This window comes from Rhinopithecus bieti, unplaced genomic scaffold (assembly GCF_001698545.2).
Source record: "Rhinopithecus bieti isolate Rb0 unplaced genomic scaffold, ASM169854v2 scaffold_3043, whole genome shotgun sequence".
Classification (NCBI taxonomy): Eukaryota; Metazoa; Chordata; class Mammalia; order Primates; family Cercopithecidae; genus Rhinopithecus; species Rhinopithecus bieti.
In genome coordinates, this window is record NW_016804580.1 from 1,182,187 (window position 1) to 1,201,678 (window position 19,492).

The window sequence follows — 19,492 nt, forward strand, 5'->3', positions numbered from 1 at the left end:
CGCAACCCAGATGGAGGCCCCAAGGCTGGATTCAGCCTCTGGACAATGCTGTCAAGGCTGAATACCATGAACCGATTAGAGAGACAGGGCAACTGTGGCCATTTCTTTATTTCCAGGGTGGGGCCCTCTTTGAGGACCCGCATAAAAGGCCCTGCAATATTACTTTGTCTCACGTCTACAAGGCCACGTTCAGAAAGAGCCCACAAATAAAGCCTGGTTGTAGATCTGTTTTCTTAAAGCCAATAGAAGGTTTGTGTTGTTCACAAAGCAGCATATTTTGTAAATGCATTTATGCATGAATTGGGGAAATGAATGCAGTGTGTAGGAACTCTTCCTCAGAAGCAGTGCTTAGGAGACAATGTCACTGCCGAGTTTGAATTCTCTGCTTGGTGTCTGGAGATCGTACTGCACAGTTTAGAAAAGAGTCAGAGGGGGAGGCTGGGGTTGGGGGAAGGGCCTGCAAGGTGATAGAATTCTGAGGAATAGAGGGTAGGAGTTTAAAGCCACTTGACCTGGCCAGGACAGGAAGAGCAACTCCAGGGCCAGCGTCAGGGGGGCTGTCCTGAGCCCTCCACCTGATTCTGAGAACATCCCTTGCGGGGCAGTACAGAGAGAAGCCTAATTCTTTTCCTTCTGATATGTTACACACACTCACACAAATGCATTTAAGAATATTATCACCAGCTCAGTGGCTCATGCCTGTAATCCCAGCATTTTGGGAGGCCAAGGCGGGCAAATTGCTTGAGCCCAGGAGTTTGAGACCAGCCTGGAAAACAGAGACACCCTATCTCTACAAAAAATACAAGTTAACTGGGTGTAGTGGTGCACCCCTGTAGTCCCAGCTACTCAAGAGGATGAGGAGGGAGGATCACCTGATCACAAAAGGTTGAGGCTGCAGTGAGCTGAGATCGTGTCACTGCACTCTAGCCTGGGAAACAGAATGATATCTTGTCTCAAAAAAAAAAAAAAAAAAACAATTACACTTGAGCATTGAGAGTAATGTTTACATTTATTTAGCTCCATAGCTGCAGAGTCCCTGCCCATATGTGTGTGTGTGTGTGAGAGGTGTGTGTGTGTCTTAAGCACTGAGAGTAATTTTTACATTTATTTAGCCCCATGACTGTAGAGTCCCTGCCTGTGTGTTTGTGTGTGTGTGTGGTGTGTATCTTGAGCATTGCGAGTAATTTTTAAATTTAGCCCCATGGCTGCAGAGTCCCTGCCCGTGTGAGTATGTGTGTGTGTGTGTGTGTGGGGTGTGTCTCTTGAGCATTGAGAGTAATTTATACATTTATTTAGCCCCATGGCTGTAGAGTCCCTGCCCGTGTGTGTGTGGTGTGTGTGTCTCTTGAGCACTGAGAGTAATTTTCACATTTATTTAGCCCCATGGCTGCAGAGTCCCTGCCCGTGTGTGTGTGGTGTGTGTGGTGTGGTGTGTGTGTGTGTGTGTGTGTATGGTGTGTCTCTTGAGCACTGGGAGGAATTTTTACATTTATTTAGCCCCATGGCTGTTAAGTCCTTGCCTGTCTGTGTGTGTGTGTGTGTGTGTGGTGTGTCTCTTGAGCATTCAAATTGTTACAATTTTTTTAGCCCCATGGCTGCAGAGTCCCTGCCCGTGTGTGTGTGTGTATGTGTGTGTGTGTGTGCGTATGTGCTTAGCCACATTATATGCTTAGCTCTGCAGCGCCTTGGCAGCGCTGTTCCTCTTGGACTCAGTTCCAGCCTCTTGACTTCTCAGGTCCCTCGGGCTCTTTCTGCTCCCTCCTATCACAGGGTCTTTCTTCTACCTGGAATCCTTTTCATTCTCCTGCTTGCCTAGTTAACTCCTGCTTATTTTTTAGGTTTTGGTTCAGAGGTCTCATTTGCATGGAGATCATCCCTGACCTCCTGCCAGGCCCAGGTCAGTTGCCCTGTGTGTGCCCACTTGGCACTACTCACGGTTTTGATTTTCTATTTATTTAAGCGTGTTTTTGTGTGATGTCAGCTTCTCCTACCTAGCCTAGCTCTGTGAGAGTAGGAACCAAGCCTGCTGGTCTGAGTCACTCTGTGTCCCCCATCTCAGCACAGTACCATCCTTACTGTCTGTGGAATGAACAAATGCGTGAATGATACCTCCTGATTTACGTCTTGCATTTACCTCCAATGGATCAAAAATGGTGGGACCTCTCTGATGGAAGAGCTCGCCCTCTCTGTGGGCTCCCCTTCTCAGGTTATCTCAAACTAAAGACTTCAGATGCAGAGTATTAAACTCTGTGTACCATGGTATTGGATACCTATAGAATATTATAAACGATTTTGCATAGATCTAAATGACTAAAAATTCCTTTCCAGAAAGTTCTTCCCAAGTATAATTTACATATTGTGAGCAAAACAGAGTTAATAAACAATTTTATATTTCAGTTCTGGCCCCAGCTGGCAACGTTTTGTTGCATAATTCTGGCTCCGAGTTTCCAGCAACTGGGAGAAAGTTTTGAAATAGTAAACAGGAAGGGAGAATAGACAGAGGGTGTCTTTGACTCTCCCAAAGGAAGACAGATTCCAAGTAGAACTGGTAGAAAAAAACGTTCCCAACATAAAACTCAGAGCTTTCACCAGAATATTCAGCATGTTGGCCGGGAGAGCCCATTGATACAGTAATCTGAGTGCAGCCTGCAATGACCATTCAATCAAGCTCCTTAGAGTTGCCTTGGGTTAGTAAGGCTAGAACAGTCTGGAGGGGAGAGGAAGTAGCCCCCTAGGAGAAAGTAATCAGCAAAATCACTGCACCCCCAAACTCTCCATCCTGACTGTATGGATGAATCACTTAAGGAGCATTTAGAAATTAGCAATAGTCAGGGCCCCACAGCAGACCAATTGAATCCTATCTCTGGAGATTGGAACCCAGGCATGGGCACTTTTTAAAACTCCCAGGCCATTCCAATGGTGCATCTAGGGCTGAGAACACTCTCCAGGGCCTTGAGCCCAGGCTTCCTGGTTAGCATTTCTTACCTTCTACACTTCTGTCCCTGGGGGAAAGTTCTCTCTGCTTTAGATCTTGCTATTATCCTACTGTCATTAAAACAAACAGTACAATGTGCCCTTTCAACATCTCAGAAGGATTCTCCAGTCCCTAGGGATACTGTCTTTCTACGATCTCATTCCTCCAGTCTCAACACTTGCTCTCACCTTGTTCCTCAGAGTGGTCCACAGAGCAGCACCAGCAGCATTACCTGGGAGCTCGTTAGAAATGCAGATTCATGGGCCTTGCCCCAGACCCCATCCTCTATCCAACAAGATCCCCAGGGTTCATGTGCACACGAGCATCTGGGAAGCACGTATGCTCTGGAGAATGCCCCAGCCCTTGAAAATCTGGGCCATTTCCCAAGATTCTCCTGTCCTTTCTCTTTTCACACTGTCTCTAGTTAGAATCATGTGTTTCAGAATCATGGAATACTACAGATGATCTGTATTATAGAGATAAATCAATCAAATCCCTGCATTTAATGGATCAATGAGTTGACTTAGGTTGAATTCACCCACTTGGGCCAGGTGCAGTGGCTCACGCCTGTAATCCCAGCACTTTGGGAGGTCAAGGCAGGAGGATTGCTTGAGCTCACAAGTTCAAGATCAGCCTGGGCAACATAGTAAGACCTCAACTCTACTAAAAATAAAAAAAAATGCCAGGTGCAGTGGTACACATCTGTAGTCCCAGCTACTCAAGAGGCTGAGGTGAGAGAATCACTTAAGCCTCAGAGCTCAAGTCTCCAGTGAGCTATGATCACTGCACTCCAGTTTGGATGACAAAGCGAAATCCTATCTCAATAAATAAATAAATAAATATCTACTCACCTGATGAAGAAGGTCCAGGACTTCTACAAGATTAATTATCACAATGGATAATGGAATTCATTATGTACGTTTCAAGTTGCAAGTAGCTCTGTGGATGACCACTGACTATTTTTAAATATTGAAAGTCCCATACATATTTTAACAGAAATACACTCAGAGCCCAGTTTATAATCTCAGAACGCCTAGCTCTCCTAAGTGTATAATAGGGCTATTCAGTTATATGTAGCTCTGACATTCATATAATGAGTGCACCAGAATGTGAACAACCTTAAGAGTCAACCACTGCACACATTCATGTGTGCTCAGCTAGAGCTCAGCCCTGATTTTGACAGTAGGGCCACAACTTAGATGTCTATGCTTGATTCCTGGTATAATCTTGCAACTCCACTTCTCTTTCCAGTTGACTGAAATACACCAATGAGCTCTAGCATTGTGGTTGAGAACTACTGCTATGAGACCCACAAGGACTACACGTTCCAGGGATAGATCACTCTAAGACAGTAGTGTGTCTGGAATTTATTCCTTCCGGTGGGTTCTTGGTCCTGCTAACTTCAAGAATGAAGCCATGGACCCTTGCGGTGAGTGTTACAGTTCTTAAAGCTGGTGCGTCCAGAGTTTGTTTGTTCAGATGTTCAGATGTTCAGATGTGTCCACAGTTTCTTCCTTCCAGTGGGTTCATGGTCTTGCTGACTTTAGGAGTGAAGTCACAGACCTTCACAGTGAGTGTTACAGCTCTTAAAGATAGTGTGGAGTTGTTTGTTCCTCCTGGTGGGTTTGTGGTCTCACTGACTTCAGGAGTGAAGCCACAGACCTTCACAGTGACTGTTACAGCTCATAAAGGTAGTGTGGACCCAAAAAGTGAGCAGCAGCAAGATTTATTGTGAAGAGCGAAAGCAAAACAGCGTGGAAGGGGACTTAAGCGGGTTGCCACTGCTGGCTCGGGTGGCCAGCTTTTATTCCCTTATGTGGCCCCGCCCACATCCTACTGAGTGGTCCATTTTACAGAGTGCTGATTGGTCCATTTTGCAGAGTGCTGATTGGTGCGTTTACAAACCTTTAGTTAAGACACAGAGTGCTGATTGGTGTGTTTTTACAGAGTGCTGATTGGTCCATTTGCAAACCTTTAGCTAGACACAGAGTGTTGATTGGTGCATTTACAAACCTTTAGCTAGACAGAAAAGTTCTCCAAGTCCCCATCCGACCCAGAAGCTCAGTTGGCTTCACCTCTCAATCCCCCCTCTAAACAGGACACCCCAACTGCTGCTGGGAATTGGGCGATGACCGCTCTAGCTACTTCCTGCTGGATAGGCGCAAGGAAGGGGCCCTGCAGTTGTAGTGTCCTCCAGAGGGGAACTCTTTATATCAGTGAAAGGGCCAGTGGGTCGGTCCAGGGGTCCTCGGTAGAAGTTGTTAGTTGAGCTCATTTGGGGTTCCATTCATAAGACTATCTGTAGCTTGATGGCCTTGATTCTAGAGGAAACAAATTTGACAAGGAGGTTAAAAATACAGGGCCTGAAGGCAAGTAATAGCAAGATGGCGGCCACAGGACCTAGAAAAGGGAGAAGCCATGTTGCCCAACTCCAGAGGCTGATATAAGAGTTTGAAAGGCATTGTCTGATATCAGAAGCCTTTTCCTGTAAATGTTGGGGGGCATCTTGTACTATCCCTGACTGGTTAGTGTAAAAGCAACACTCTTTCCCTAAGAAGGTGCAAAGTCCTCCTTTCTCGGCAGTGAGGACGGTCTAGGCCTCGGTGGTTTCGGAGAGTCACTGCTGCCAAAGAGTCTATTTGGGATTGTAGTTACTATCCTTATTGGATAGATTTTGTTATTTCTTGCAAACTGTCTGAGAAATCCTTTGAGAGTGTGTGGTAGTAGGATAATGCTTGTTACACTGTTAACTTTTAGCAACCTTTAGTGGAAAACCTTTGTAAGCTTGGGATTTTAATTTTTCTTTGCTATTAATAAAACCTCATTCCATCCATATTAACTTAGAATTGGTATAGATGACTCCCTCCTGATTCTGTAAGTACTATAAAATTTGGCTGAGTGCAAACAACTCCCATGTTTGAGCAGACCAATTATTAGGCAATTTTCCTAACTCTGCTTCTATAAGAGTTTCCTGAACACCCATTGTGTCTTTTTCCTTAATCGCCTGGGAGGAACCATCTATCCTCCTGTGCTGAAGGGAGTTCCTCCTATGTCTGGTTGGACCTTTGTATGGTAATTAAGATTTAGATCCCCTGTTAGGAAATCTGCTGGGTTAAGGATTTTTGATAGGAAGGCTACCAGTTGTCAGTGGCCTCAGTGCTTTCGGCTCTACCCTTATTTACACTGACAACAAGGTGGTATTGGAGTGTTATAGGGTTACAGAGAAGACCTTCAATTATCAATTACAGGTTTTAAATTTATCCTGACTTTTAAAGGAACGTGGTACACTGTTTTTTTCTTTACTACTTCTATCTCTTTCTCTCTCTTTGACTCCTTTGTCTCTTCCTCTCTTTCCCCCTCTCTTTGACTTTCTGTCTGTCTCTTTCTCTCTCTGTCTCTCTCTGACTTTCTTTCTGTCTCTTCCTCTCTGTCTCCTTCTTTTGACTTCCTATCTTTCTCTTTCTCTATCTCTTCCTCTCTCTCTCTCTTTGACTTTCTGTCTCTTCCTCTCTATCTCCTTCTCTTTCTTTCTCTGACTTTCTCTCTGACTCCCTCTTTGTCTCTCTCTTCCTCTGTCTCTTTCTCTTTTTCCTTTCTGCTGGTCTTTTCCTGCCTCTGTCAGCCACTTATGCTGATGTTCTCCCCTCTCCTTCCCCTTTTTGATGGCTTTGGCAGTGTAAGACTGCCACCTCCTTGGTTTTTTGCACTGAGTGCAATAACTCCATGATTTCCTTGTGGTATTTAACAGGGGTTCCCCCAGAGGTTAGGAACTCCCTTTCTTTCCATATTGCAGCATGGGCATGTAGGATTAGATAAGTATACTTGCTATCTATATACACATTTATTCTTTTTCCCTTTCCCAGTTCTAAGGCTTGAGTAAGTGCCACTAGTTCTGCTAACTGGGTGCTGGTCCCCGGGGCAAGAGGCTTACTTTCAAGCATGGTTACATCACTAACTATGGCATAACCTGCCCTTCGTATCCCATTTTCCACAAATGAACTTTCATCAGTATATAGGTTAAGGTCAGGATTAGCTAAGGGGACTTCTAAGAGATCATCTCAGGCGGCATAAGTCTGGACTATAATTTGGTGGCAGTCATGCTCAATTGGTTCCCCATCCTCTGGGAGAAAAGTGGCAGGGTTGAGGGCCATCCATGTATGCATTTGAAGCACCAGTCCCTCAAGGAGTAGCACCTGGTATCTAGGTAGGCAGTTGTCTGATAGCCATAAACTTCCTTTGGCACCTAGTGTGCAATTTACATCATGAGTAGTCCAGATAGTGAGACCCCTTCCTTGTATTATTCTGAGAGCCTCTGACACTAAGACGGCCACCGCCACAACTACCCTTAAACAGTGAGGCCAGCCTTTTGCTACTACATCAATTTCCTTACTTAGGTCTGCCACTGGTTGTGAGGTTGTCCCTTGAGTCTGAGTAAGAACCCCAAGAGCTATCCCTGCTCTCTCTGTGACGTATAAAGAAGTTTTGTCCTGTGTGAAGGCTTAAAGCTGGAGCTTGTACTAGGGCCTGCTTTAAGGTTTTGAAGGCTGTTTCTGCCCCTGGTTCCCACTCTACTAGATGAGTATTTTCCCTCTGTGTAGCCTTGATTAGAGTATAGAGGGGCCTGGCTATCTTGCTGTACCTGCGGATCCACAGTCAGCAAAAGCCAGTGATTCCAAGGAACCCCAGCAACTGTTTTAATGTCTTAGGGCAAGGATAAGCCAGTATAGGCTGTATTCGTTCCTTGCTGAGGGCCTTGGTCCCTCTGGCTAAGATTAGGCCTAGATATTTGACCTGTTGTAGGCAAAGCTGGGCCTTTGACCTAGACACCTTGTACCCTTGATTAACTAGAAAGTTCAACAGATCTAGAGTAGCCTGCTGGCATGAGGCTTCCAAACTGGTAGCCAAAAGTAAATCATCCACGTACTGAAGGACCAGAGTGCCTGGACTTGAGAAGTGGCCTAGATCTTGGGCCAGTGACTGACCAAACAGATGAGGGCTATCCCTAAACCCTTGAGGCAAGACCATCCACGTAAATTGGGACATGTAGTCTGTGGGATCCTCAAAGGCAGAGAAACTGGGAGTCAGAGTACAGGGGAATACAGAAGACGGCATCCTTGAGGTCCAGAACAGCAAACTACTCTGCCTCCCTGGCATTTGAGAGAGCAGGGTACAGGGGTTGGGTACAACTAGATGTAGAGGAACCACCGCCTCACTGATGAGTACAAGATCCTGCACTAGTCTCCAATGACCATTCAGTTTTGTACTCCTAGAGTTGGGGTGTTGCAGGGACTGCTGCATTTCCTTACTAAGCCTTGAGCTTTTAAATGTTTAACAATATCCTATAATCCTTTATGAGCTTCAGGTCTTAAGGGATATTGCCTTTGATAAGGAAAAGTGGTGGGTCTCTTAGCCTGATTTGGACTGGGTGGGCATTTTTTGCTCTTCCAAATTGTCCTTCCAATGCCCAGACTTCAGGGTTGATTCCCTCCTCAAGCAGGGGACAACAAATGGGTAACTTGTTCCCCATATTCATGTAGCTAATAGCTCCAGCTTTCGCTAATATATCCCTCCCTAATAAGGGTGTGGGACTTTCAGGCATAACAAGAAAGGCATGTGGAAAGAGCAAAGTCTCCCAATTACAACTGAGGAGGTGGGAGAAATATCTGGTTACAGGTTGTCCTAGGATTCCTTGGATGGTAACGGACCTTGAGGACAGTCATCCAGGACAGGAAATTAACACTGAGAAGGCTGTGCCAGTGTCCAGGAGGAAGCCAATTTCCTGGCCCTCAATGCTTAAATGTACTCGGGGCTCAGTGAGGGTGATGACATGAGCTGGTGCTTGCCCCATGCACCCTCAGTCCTGTTGTTTGATCATCTGGTTGGGGGCTTCTGGCCCAGTGCACCTTCCAGTGATTACCTCCGCATCGTGGACATGGACAAGGGGGCAGCTTGTTTCTCATTGGACAATCTTTTTTAAAGTGTCCTTCTAAACCACATTGATAACAAGCCCTCCCAGGTGATTGGCCTGCTCCATTTTTGTCCTTTCTGAACCACCAAGGTTTGTTTGTCTGAGGGCCATGACTAAGGCTGCGGCCTTTCTCTGATCTCACTTTTCCTTTTGGGCCTGTTTCTCTTGGTCCCTATTATAGAACACCGAGGTTATCAGGTTTAATAATGCCTCCAGATTTTGTTCAGGGCCGAGGGCTCGTTTTTGGAGCTTTCTCCTGATATCTGCAGCTGATTGGGTAATAAACTTATCTTTTAGGATCAGTTGACCCTTGAGTGAGTTGGTTGACAAGGAAGTATATTTTCTTAAGGCCTCCCGTAGCTGCTCGAGGCGGGCAGAAGGATTTTCTTCCTTTCCCTGAGTTATGGTGGACATCATTGAATAATTCATGGACTTTTTCCTAATTCTCCTTAGTCCTTCTAGAACACAGGTTAGCAGATGTTGACGACTCCAGTCCCCATGATCTGAGTCGAGGTCCCAGTGGCGATCCATACTGAGGATGGCTTGTTGACCACTAGGGAATTTGTCCCTTTCTTCGGCTGTCATTCTATCATTTACTTGACTAAGATATCAGGTATCTCCAAGCTCTCAGGCTGCAGTTAAAGCTGCATTCTTTTCATTAAAGGCCAGGGTTTGATCTGACAATAGCATGACTCTCCAAGTGAGATCAAAGGTTTGCCCTAGACCCTCTAGGACATCTATGTACCTATCAGGATCATCTGAAAACTTCCCCAGGTCTGCCTTGATCTGCTTTAAATCAGAGAGGGAGAAGGGGACATGTACCTGGGTTGGACCAAATTCCCCTTCCCCTACAGCTTGAAGGGGACATAACCGATAGCCTGGGGTTTTGTGGTCCCTTGGAGATTTCTTTGCTTATTTCCTTATGGGCAGGGGAGATTAGAGGAGGCTTATCATTAATAGGAAGGGGAGCTATAGTGAGGCTAGGATATGGGGGTAAGCTGAAAGGTCCTCCTGTGGGATGTAAATTGCAAGTTTTGCATAGTTGTGTATTCTCCTTCAATGAAAAGAAAGCTTGGACATAAGGTATTTCACTCTGTTTGCCTTCCCTCTTACAGAAAAGGTCAAGCTGCAGGATAGTATTGTAAAGTATACTTCCTTCAGGTGGCCATTTTTCCCCATCAGAGGGGGAATACTGGGGCCAGGCCATAGTGCAGAAAAAAAATGAGCTGCCTCTTTTTCACAGTTTGCAGGTAAAATTGGTCCCAATGGCTTAGGATGCATTTCAAGGGTGAGCCTGTTGATGCCTGACTGTCTCCCATCTGAAAGACAAAACCACCCGCGGTTTTGGTTTGGTTTGTTTTTCCCCCTGCCCAAGAACCTGCAAGGGTCCCTGGACCCTGCTAATTAGAATAGTTGTGCGCACTGACACAGCAGCAGAAACACTAGTTTTCCTCCTAGACCACAAGGAGAACTGAGGACGGTCGGATTTAGTGGCCCTTACTGATGCATTCTCAAAAAGCTGCACCCTTGCCTGTCCTCCTAGACCACAAGGAGGACTGAGAAAAATCAGGTTTAGTGGCCTTTACTGACACATTCTCGAAAGCCTGTTAGAGTCCTAAACATTCTCCTGTTAGTACTGGGACCTTACCCGTGTCCTATAAAGATGTTATGCCCCAAAAATGGAGTGGAGGGCCATACCCTGAGGGAGGGAAGGGATCTCTAGAGTTGAAAGAGTGATGCCTTTTGTCCTCACTTACATGAATAGGAAGGATACAATTTCTGAGGCTCCCCATATCCTAGCTTCAGCAATAGCTTTTGTTAGGCCTGCTTGTCTGAGGAGGGATCCTAAAATTTCAGATAGGCCCCGTTACAACGGGGCTTTCAGCAAAAATTATGTCTTTCTGATTGGTGAGTTCGGGTGCCTAAAGAAGGTAACAGAGTCCTGGAGTTTATACTAGAAATCATTCTTACAGGAGAAACTAGAAAAGCATGAGAGACGGAGTGGTTTTTAGAAGCGGGACTAGCCTTGGAGAAGAGCAATGAGAGGAAGTTTGTCTGACAGGCATTAGGACCCAGGAGGCAAGGGTCAGGATAGACAGGATAGATGCACAAGTCTCGCTTGGGCGACATGACTTTGCGAGTTCCACTCATGGCCACAGGGTCAACCAACTTGTCGGGACCCCGGAGCTGAATGGCTTTCCTCTCTGTCAACCCTCGGCTCAGCCCAGAAGTACAGAAAAAGCGGAAGCTGGTTCCAGGCCAACCAACGCTCCCAACTCCGAAGAGTTGGGGGTTGTTTAGAGCCTTTTCCCAGAAAGTCTGACACCCATGTCTTTAGTCCGGCGGCCGTGCTAGTTGCTTTTAACTGGCTGACAGGTGCCTGGTATTTAGCCCCCAAATTCTAAGGAAAAATAGGACAGACTAGCAAGCGAAAGGGGTCCGATGGTACTCACCACTTGGTGATTGTCCCATCTGGGTCGCCAAAATGTGTCCGGAATTTATTCCTTCCAGTGGGTTCTTGGTCTCGCTGACTTCAAGAATGAAGCTGCGGACCCTCACGGTGAGTGTTACAGTTCTTAAAGATGGTGTGTCCAGAGTTAGTTTGTTCAAATGTTCAGATGTGTCCGCAGTTTCTTCCTTCCAGTGGGTTTGTGGTCTCACTGACTTCAGGAGTGAAGCCACAGACCTTTGCAGTGAGTGTTACAGCTCATAAAGGTAGTGTGGACCCAAAGAGTGAGCAGCAGCAAGAGTTATTGTGAAGAGCGAAAGAACAAAGCTTCCACAGTGTAGAAGGGGACCCGAGCAGGTTGCCGCTGCTGGCTCGGGTGACCAGCTTTTATTCCCTTATTAGGCCCCACCCATGTCCTGCTGATTGGTCCATTTTACAGAGCACTGATTGGTCCATTTTACAGAGTACTAATTGGTCTGTTTTTATAGAGTGCTGATTGGTGCATTTACAAACCTTTAGCTAGACACAGAGAGCTGATTGGTGCATTTACAAACTTTTAGCTAGACAGAAAAGTTCTCCAAGTCCCCACCCCACCCAGAAGCTCAGCTGGCTTCACCTATCAGTAGTTTCCAAACTTTAATCACCAGGGAGACCAGTTAAGACACAGATTATTGGGACCCACTTCAGAGTTTGTGATTCTGTAGGCCTGGGATGGGGCCCAAGAATTTGAATTTCTAACAAGTTCCAGGTAATGCTGATGCTCTCTCTAGGGATCACATTTTGGGAACCACTGCTCTGGGGCTCTCCACTTGCAGATTGGCCCACCTGCAATTTGTAGTAATTTCAGACCTCTTGTTAAAGGAGACCTTCCATCTTCAGAGGAATGATGATCCCTACCTGCTTCCTGAACCACCAATTTGTAGGTGGGATCCAGATGTGCTCCTTCCTGTTTGACAAGTACAACACATGCCCCTGGCTTTGTGCATCTCAGCTCAAATCCTCCTCTTCTCAGGCCAACGCTACCCCTTCCTTTTTCCCATCCCTGTCTGACTGACTTTCATTCTTTCTCATCTATCCCTATCCTTTCTCTGCTTAACGTCAAGGTGAGCCTTAAATCTCCTTCTATTCCATTGCACCTGAGATACTCCCACCCCACCTTGCAGTTAACTTGCTATACCCAGGTTCAACTCTTCATCCCTAGAAACTTCATTCTGCTTCTTTCTTTATCTAAGGCAATTTATTACTACACCTACAATTAATACAATTAACCAAATTCTTTCCACTTTGATGTCACTTCCTCTCTTAATCCTAACAGACTTAACTCTCCAAGTTCCATCAGTGTCTAAGTGTATTTCTTAAACCCTTGCATGAGATTACTACCTGGGTTCCATTATTTGTTCATGGTATTGTTTCTAAGTTTGGAACTGAAAAAGAAAAAATTATTGGTCAAATAGCAACTGCAAATACAACTGAGATCAGCACCTGGCTTACCATAAACAAACCACTGCATCTGAAATCCTTTCTCATGGCGGCCAACCCCATCTGTAAGGAGCAGCACTTGAAGCTTGGAGCTTGTAGTACTCCCTGGAGGGGGCAGGTCTACTCCACAGTAGCGTCCCATCCGCCGTGGTCCATCATAGAGCTGAAATAGAAGAGAAATTTCCCCATGTAAAAACACATGGTTTGTTGGATGGAAAAAGCCAAGTCTACCCAAGTGGCAAAAGCTGTTCCTGAGGTAAATCTGCTGAGGTGGGTTGAGTACACAGAACTTAACATAAGAATTAAAAATTGAAAATTGCATAGAGAGGGTTTTAGAGATGGATCTGCTTCGTAAGCCCAATAAATTTGGAAACCCAACTAGTAACTTTTGGTTTTATGTCAATATATCAAATCCAAAGTATAATTCAGGCTCAGAATAGGGAAATAGTAGGCATTCACATATTAACAACACATAGCGGGGCTCAATGAATAGCAGCTATTATAATTGTAAGATATAATTTTAAAATATTTTAAAATGTTTATGGGTACATAGTAGGTGTATATATTTATAGGGTACATGAGATACTTTGACACAGTAATACAATGTGTAATAATCATGTCATAGAAAATGGGGTAGCCATCCTCTCAAGATATAATTTTTAAAATAAATGCTACCTGTAAAATAATCAAACATTTTAGAAATGTATGAAAAGGAAAATACATTGATTTGACTAAAGACAAACACTTAATATTTCATTAAATCCAAATATTTATCTTGATACTTTTTTCATTTGTATATACATGTAATATACCTATTTGTGCAGGTGTATATATGTGTTTATACATTTGAACTACATATTTAATTGTGTTTCTTGTTTTTCATTGAACATATCACTAAATTGTCTCTGTAAACCTCGGCATAAAATGCCACAAATATAATGTATTTATATTATAATTCTATTGTTTCATATAAGATATTTCCAATCTTTTGCTGATATAAATAGCTGTTTGATACTTTAAATGTTTCTTTTAAAAGATTCCTAGAAAGGGAATAACAAACAGTATAATCATATGGCTCTTTATAAAATATTATTAAATTTCTTACCAGAAAGTTTATACCAACTCATCCTCCCACCAGCAGTTAATAGAGGTGTTTCTTTCAGCGGAGCTTTGTCAATTATGATGACGATCACATTTTAAACTGGTACTGGTAGTGAAAAATTGCTCTTTGGTAATTGTCCTAATTTGTGTTATTTTGATTACTTTGACATTGAAGGATTTTTTTTTTTCATGTTTAGGGGCATTTAGATTTCTTCTCTTGGAAATTGTTTACTGATGTCTTTGCCCAATTTTCCATTGAGGTATTTATACATCCTCAAGGAGAAATGGAGGGTGCAAGGTTGTGTCCCCTTAACCCACCTCATTTAATGATTTTATCAGCTATATATCTCCAAACTGAAAAATAAAAATGGAAAACCTCTCTACTATATCTCTTCATTTGAGAAAGATAATGGCAATCCAACAAGACTGGCTTCCTCAGGACTCAGGCCATTACATTTTCACCCAATCGCCTTCATGTTCCCTTTAAACACTTTGTTCCAGTTACCCTTGGGATAAGCTGCCCGTGCCAATAAAACAGAAAATACCTGGTAATGGACTCACGGATTTCCTTGAGGATTCCCTTGGAGAGTACATCTACTTAAGAGTATGTGTGAATGTCTGTGTGTTTGCACGTATCCGTGCATAAATGTATAATCTGGATTCAATAAATTCCAGACTGACAAATTATTTTCATTGAACAAAATGTTATGACATGAAATATTGTTTGAAACATATTGATTTGAGTGTGGAGAACTTTACCACCAAATGTTACAAAGCACCTCCATGGAGCCACCCCTAATCCCTGCAGTCAGGCATAAATTAGTCTGCCTTTGAAAGTCCTTAGCTTTTCATCTGTGCTTCTTTTGTGGAAATGGTCACATTCCCAGGCATTCTTGTTATGGGCTTGTGTGTCTTACCTCCGCTACCGATTGTGAGTTGCCTTAAAGCACAGACCACCTCTGGCCTTCCCCTCACTGCCCAGAGCAGGGCTTTGATAAAGGCAGCTTACCCATGCATCGCCAACGAATGAATGCAGTGATTTCCCCCACCAGCTGTATTTATTTTACTAGGACCCAATCTGCCCAATTACTGGCACTCTGTATAGTTAGATAGGTAGTAATACCATACAATCCTCAATTTCAACAGGCTCCTCTTAGACCGTAAAGGATTTGGATCCTTTGTGCCACTCAGTAGAAGGGAGAACCAGGCAAGGGCCTTGTTCAAGGTCAGGATAAATTGCAGATTTTTAAACCTTGACCTGTCTCGTTGAGTTCTCACATCGGCTGCTCATCATACGTGCTTGTGAGGTTTCAGGGAAGTCAGCAGAGGGTGTCATTCACCCCGAGGTACTAAACCTAAGCATTTTAAGCAAATGGATAAAGATGAGTTTTATTTTTCAGGTTTATTGCTGTAGCTTCCCTTTTTTTCTGTTTTTCATAGGCTGCTTTGAATGTGTATATTTACTATCAAGTTTCTAATATTCTACACATTTTTCAGAAAGCTCCCCTACAATGAAGAGGGGAGAATGAGAGAAGAATAAAGCAACATAAAAAGAAGAGGGAAACAAAACGAAACAGAAGCTTTTCACCTTAGTGCTCAGTCCCACCCTCTCATGCAGGGAGAAAAACGGGAGGGCAAGAGGCCAATCTTGCAGTCTGTGCTTCTAAATCCCTGCTTCCCTGCGGGAGATTCATCTCAGCTTTAGAGTTTTTCTTAATTCTAGGGCAGGAAGTCCAGTTCTAAACTAATTAGCACAGAAACAAACATACTGCTCCCAAGTAGTGGAGTAATTAGCAAGCAAATGCTCTACCGTCTTCCACCCCCAAAATCTTAACCTTCGGATTGTAATTTAGTGACCACAGCATAAATTATTTCATTTTTGTCAGGCCTCCGAGCCAAGCTAAGCCGTCATAACCCTTATCCAACAAAACATAAGATTTCTCCATAACTATAATCACCTTAAGCTCGATGAGTCTTACAGAATACTAGGTCGCAACATGTTGAGGAATCATATTTCAATTCTGCACAAGGTCATGAACAACATAGCGTTTTTGCCTCTCAGCTCTGCAAGGTTAAGAGACGTGGCATTTTCACATGACTTAGAGGGATTTTTTTTTCCTTCCTTCCGGATGGGATTATGCATTGAAGGAGACCCCTGAATCTCAGCTGTTCAGTGGTCTTTTATAACCCATTGTAAAAGTACTGGGTGGGGGTGGAGGGATTAGGCAGTAGGTTTGGGGGGCAACACTGATGAATGACAATTCTTTTATTTTTCCCTTTGAAGGGGAGAAAATTATGCATTAAAATAAACATCAAATAGACATTTGTGAAAATGCTTAAATATAATGCCCAATCAAGTAATAAATAAATGTGTAGAACAATGTCTCGAAAAGGAAAAAAAAAACTTATAACTCATTTTTTAAAGTTTGTCGTTAATAAAATCAGGTTTTTTGTTTATATTCACACAGATGGGTAATGTCACCTCTACAATTCATTCCCGCACAAATTGACCACCCAAAACCACACAAAAAGAAACAGGCATTTTTCAAAGTATACAAATAGAGGTTACCATGGAAACCCGTCTCACGGATTCTGATTCTGTTTTCAGAGCAGAATGTTAACCACAGGACGTTCCAGCTGTGACTCATTGCAACTACCGACAAGCACGCTGGAGTGGCCTTGCTTTCAGAGAGCCTAAAGATCTACTCAGAGTGAGCAATACTTGAAGTTCTGAGTTACAGAAAGGAAACTAGTAAAACCTAAGAAAGATTGTGATTCTCACCTTGAATATGCAGATCTAATTTCTGTAACTATGTTTAGGGGTATTTTTCTAAGTTACTAAAATAATGCTTACATTTTCAAATTGGCCATTAAATGTATCTTCAGATGTGGAGATGTGTATATTACAAAACCTTCCTCGGTGAAATCTTTTGTTATTCTCTTAAGGAGATTATTCATTCAGGATTTTCGTGGCTTAGGTACCCCCACCCCCACCCTACCTCAAAATATCTCAACTCCTCTTGACACACTCAGAGAGGAAGGAAATCTCTTGCCTTAGCCACACTTAACCAGTTTCTATCTACTTCCTTTGTGCGGGTTTGATAATTTGGCACGTAGTTTACGATACCACTAGTGAATTCAGACTCCAGTTGCAATAGGAAATGATCCGTGGACTTCTAAATAGGAAGGACCCATAACAAAGGGGAGGATATAAAACTGAAGACACCAAGTGTGGTCAATCACTGATAGAGATCCAATTTTTTTGTAAGATTGAGGGTACTTAGGAGTCACTGCAAGTCAAGTTCTAAGTGAACAGAGACCCATCCACTCCACCTGTTCCCTCAGTAGAATTCAACTTTATGAATTGCAGGATCTCCAAGAACAAAAATATGCCTTTCAAGTGCCTTGCTTGCTAAATTGTTTTATGGCTAAAAATTTAAAACTGTAATAAATTAAAATTTTAATTAATTATATATATGAGCTTGGGATGTAGAGATTAATTTTTTTCTTAACTATTTGTTTGTCTGAGACAGGATCTTGCTCTGTTGCACAGGCTGGAGTGCAGTGGTGCAATAAGGTTCACTGTAGCCTCACCCTCCCAGGCTCAAGCCATCCTCCTGCCTAAGCCTTCTGGTGGCTGAAACTACAGGCATGCACTACCACGCCCAGCTATTTTTCTTTTTAATTTTTTGTAGAGACGGAGTTTCACCATGTTGCCCAGACTGGTCTCGAAATCCTGGGCTCAAGCAATCTGCCCACCTCGGCTTCCCAAAGAGCTGGGATTACAAGTGTGAGCCACCATGCCCAGCCCCAAACTCATTTTAGAATCTCAGTGAGTGACAATTAAAACTCAGCCTTTCTGTTTTAGATTGACATCTAATTCATACTGTTTGTAAATATTGTTTCTTTTATTTCCTGGAAGGTTTTCTGGAAGAAAATTATTTTATATAGAAGATCAATTTTAAGAATTAATTACATATAGTCCATGTAGAAAAAGCAATTCAAGAGTTTCTTTAGGATGATATCATTAAAGCATGGAGAAACTTCTGGAGAATAACTTGGCCCATTTCCAATTATAAATCTTTGCAAATTCCAAAAAATCTCTATTCTTTAGAGCTTAATATGTAATTGAAATAATTCATCTGCTGTGAGGAGAAATTTTAGGTGTAGTAGAGAATCCCCTATTCTTTCTACAGAATAAAAATTCTAGTCAATGAAAAGATGAACGTTAAATTTTTGAGAACTATACTCAATGATTTTATAGAATGGCATTTTGAAGACAGTGTCACTAATAGAACATTATATTTCAATCACAAGCAGGAAAGTCATTTTATTGTAGAATGTACTAATGTCAATGTGGCCAGAGCCAGGCTCTGTGTTCATAGTCCAGCTCTAAAATTTAGAGAACACAATTTTGTGAAAATTATTGAACTTCTTCAACCTAAAATGTCTTTATCTATAAATTTGGCACCATAATGATACTTATCTCATAATATTGTTGCCAACAGCAAATGAGATAAACCACATAATAGGTTTGCTATGAGGCCTGGCATGTGGAATGTGCTCAAAATGTTACTCTAACTCTTTGTCAGAGGCAAAGGGAATCAACATTTTTTCCAGAGAAACCACCCCAAAATAGCTATGAGAAAAGAAAGATGTTGGGGATTAGAGAACAGGAGCTGACTCATGTAAAATAGTTCACAGAAATCATCACTGGTAGGGCAGACGGGGAAGTGATGAATTCAGTGAGGAGGTGGAGGCCTGTGTGCTGCTATGACAACTTGGGCATTGTGGAGACTGAGGCATCCCGGACAGCCATGCAGAAACCAAGGCGAATCATCATGTGTGGGGTGGAGATAAGTATGCTGTGTGTGTGGTGGGGACTGCAGGAGGACAGATCACGCAGGGGACAGCAGCAAAGAGAGTTAGAAAACCAGAAGCTGTTAAGGCTGCCATGGTGAGGTGGATAGAGTCCATTGGCAAGCAAAGTGGCTCTCGTGCTAAAAGTGAGAAGCATTTCTTCCTGTTGCAGCCTCCCCTCCCCTTTGGGTCCTACCCAGCCCTGTAGTTCCCACTGCTGAATCACTGGAGCTCCAGAAGGATGGGACCTAGGGAATTCTCAGGGCATCTGCTCGGACGTTCCCCACCCCAAACAACCACCACAGCAGGATCTATGGAGAGGCCTCATTAGGGCGATCATTAAAAATGTTGATACTGAAGTTTGCACTCACATCTCCTGGAAAAACTTGGAACTTTATCCAAGTTTAGGTTACTTTAAATTTGAAAGGCTTTGAAATGTTCCTGCAACAACAGTAGAAATTGCAAAACAAGAATCACAGAGGCTGGGCGTGGTGGCTCAAGCCTGTAATCCCAGCCCTTAGGGAGGCCGAAGCTGGTGATCCCTTGAGGCCAGGAGTTTAAGACCAGCCTGGGCAACACGGCGAAACCCTGTCTCTACTAAAAATACAAAAAATTAGCCGGGTATGGTGGTGTACACCTGTAGTCCCAGATACTTGGAAGG

At 43.4% G+C, this 19,492-nt stretch overlaps 1 protein-coding gene and 1 long non-coding RNA gene across 2 annotated transcripts in view; one reads left to right on the forward strand and one right to left on the reverse strand.

The window, feature by feature from the left end:
* CUBN (cubilin) overlaps positions 1-19,492 on the reverse strand; it is a 331,095-nt gene that overhangs the window by 200,782 nt on the left and 110,821 nt on the right. The window contains 1 exon segment of the mRNA XM_017869190.1: positions 12,883-13,033. Coding sequence (XP_017724679.1) covers positions 12,883-13,033 — 151 coding nt within the window.
* The window catches only part of LOC108527743 (uncharacterized), a 39,917-nt gene continuing 37,016 nt past the window's right edge, over positions 16,592-19,492 (forward strand). The window contains exon 1 of the long non-coding RNA XR_001884917.1: positions 16,592-16,682. This is a non-coding gene — a long non-coding RNA (uncharacterized LOC108527743). The remainder of the gene's footprint in view (positions 16,683-19,492) is intronic.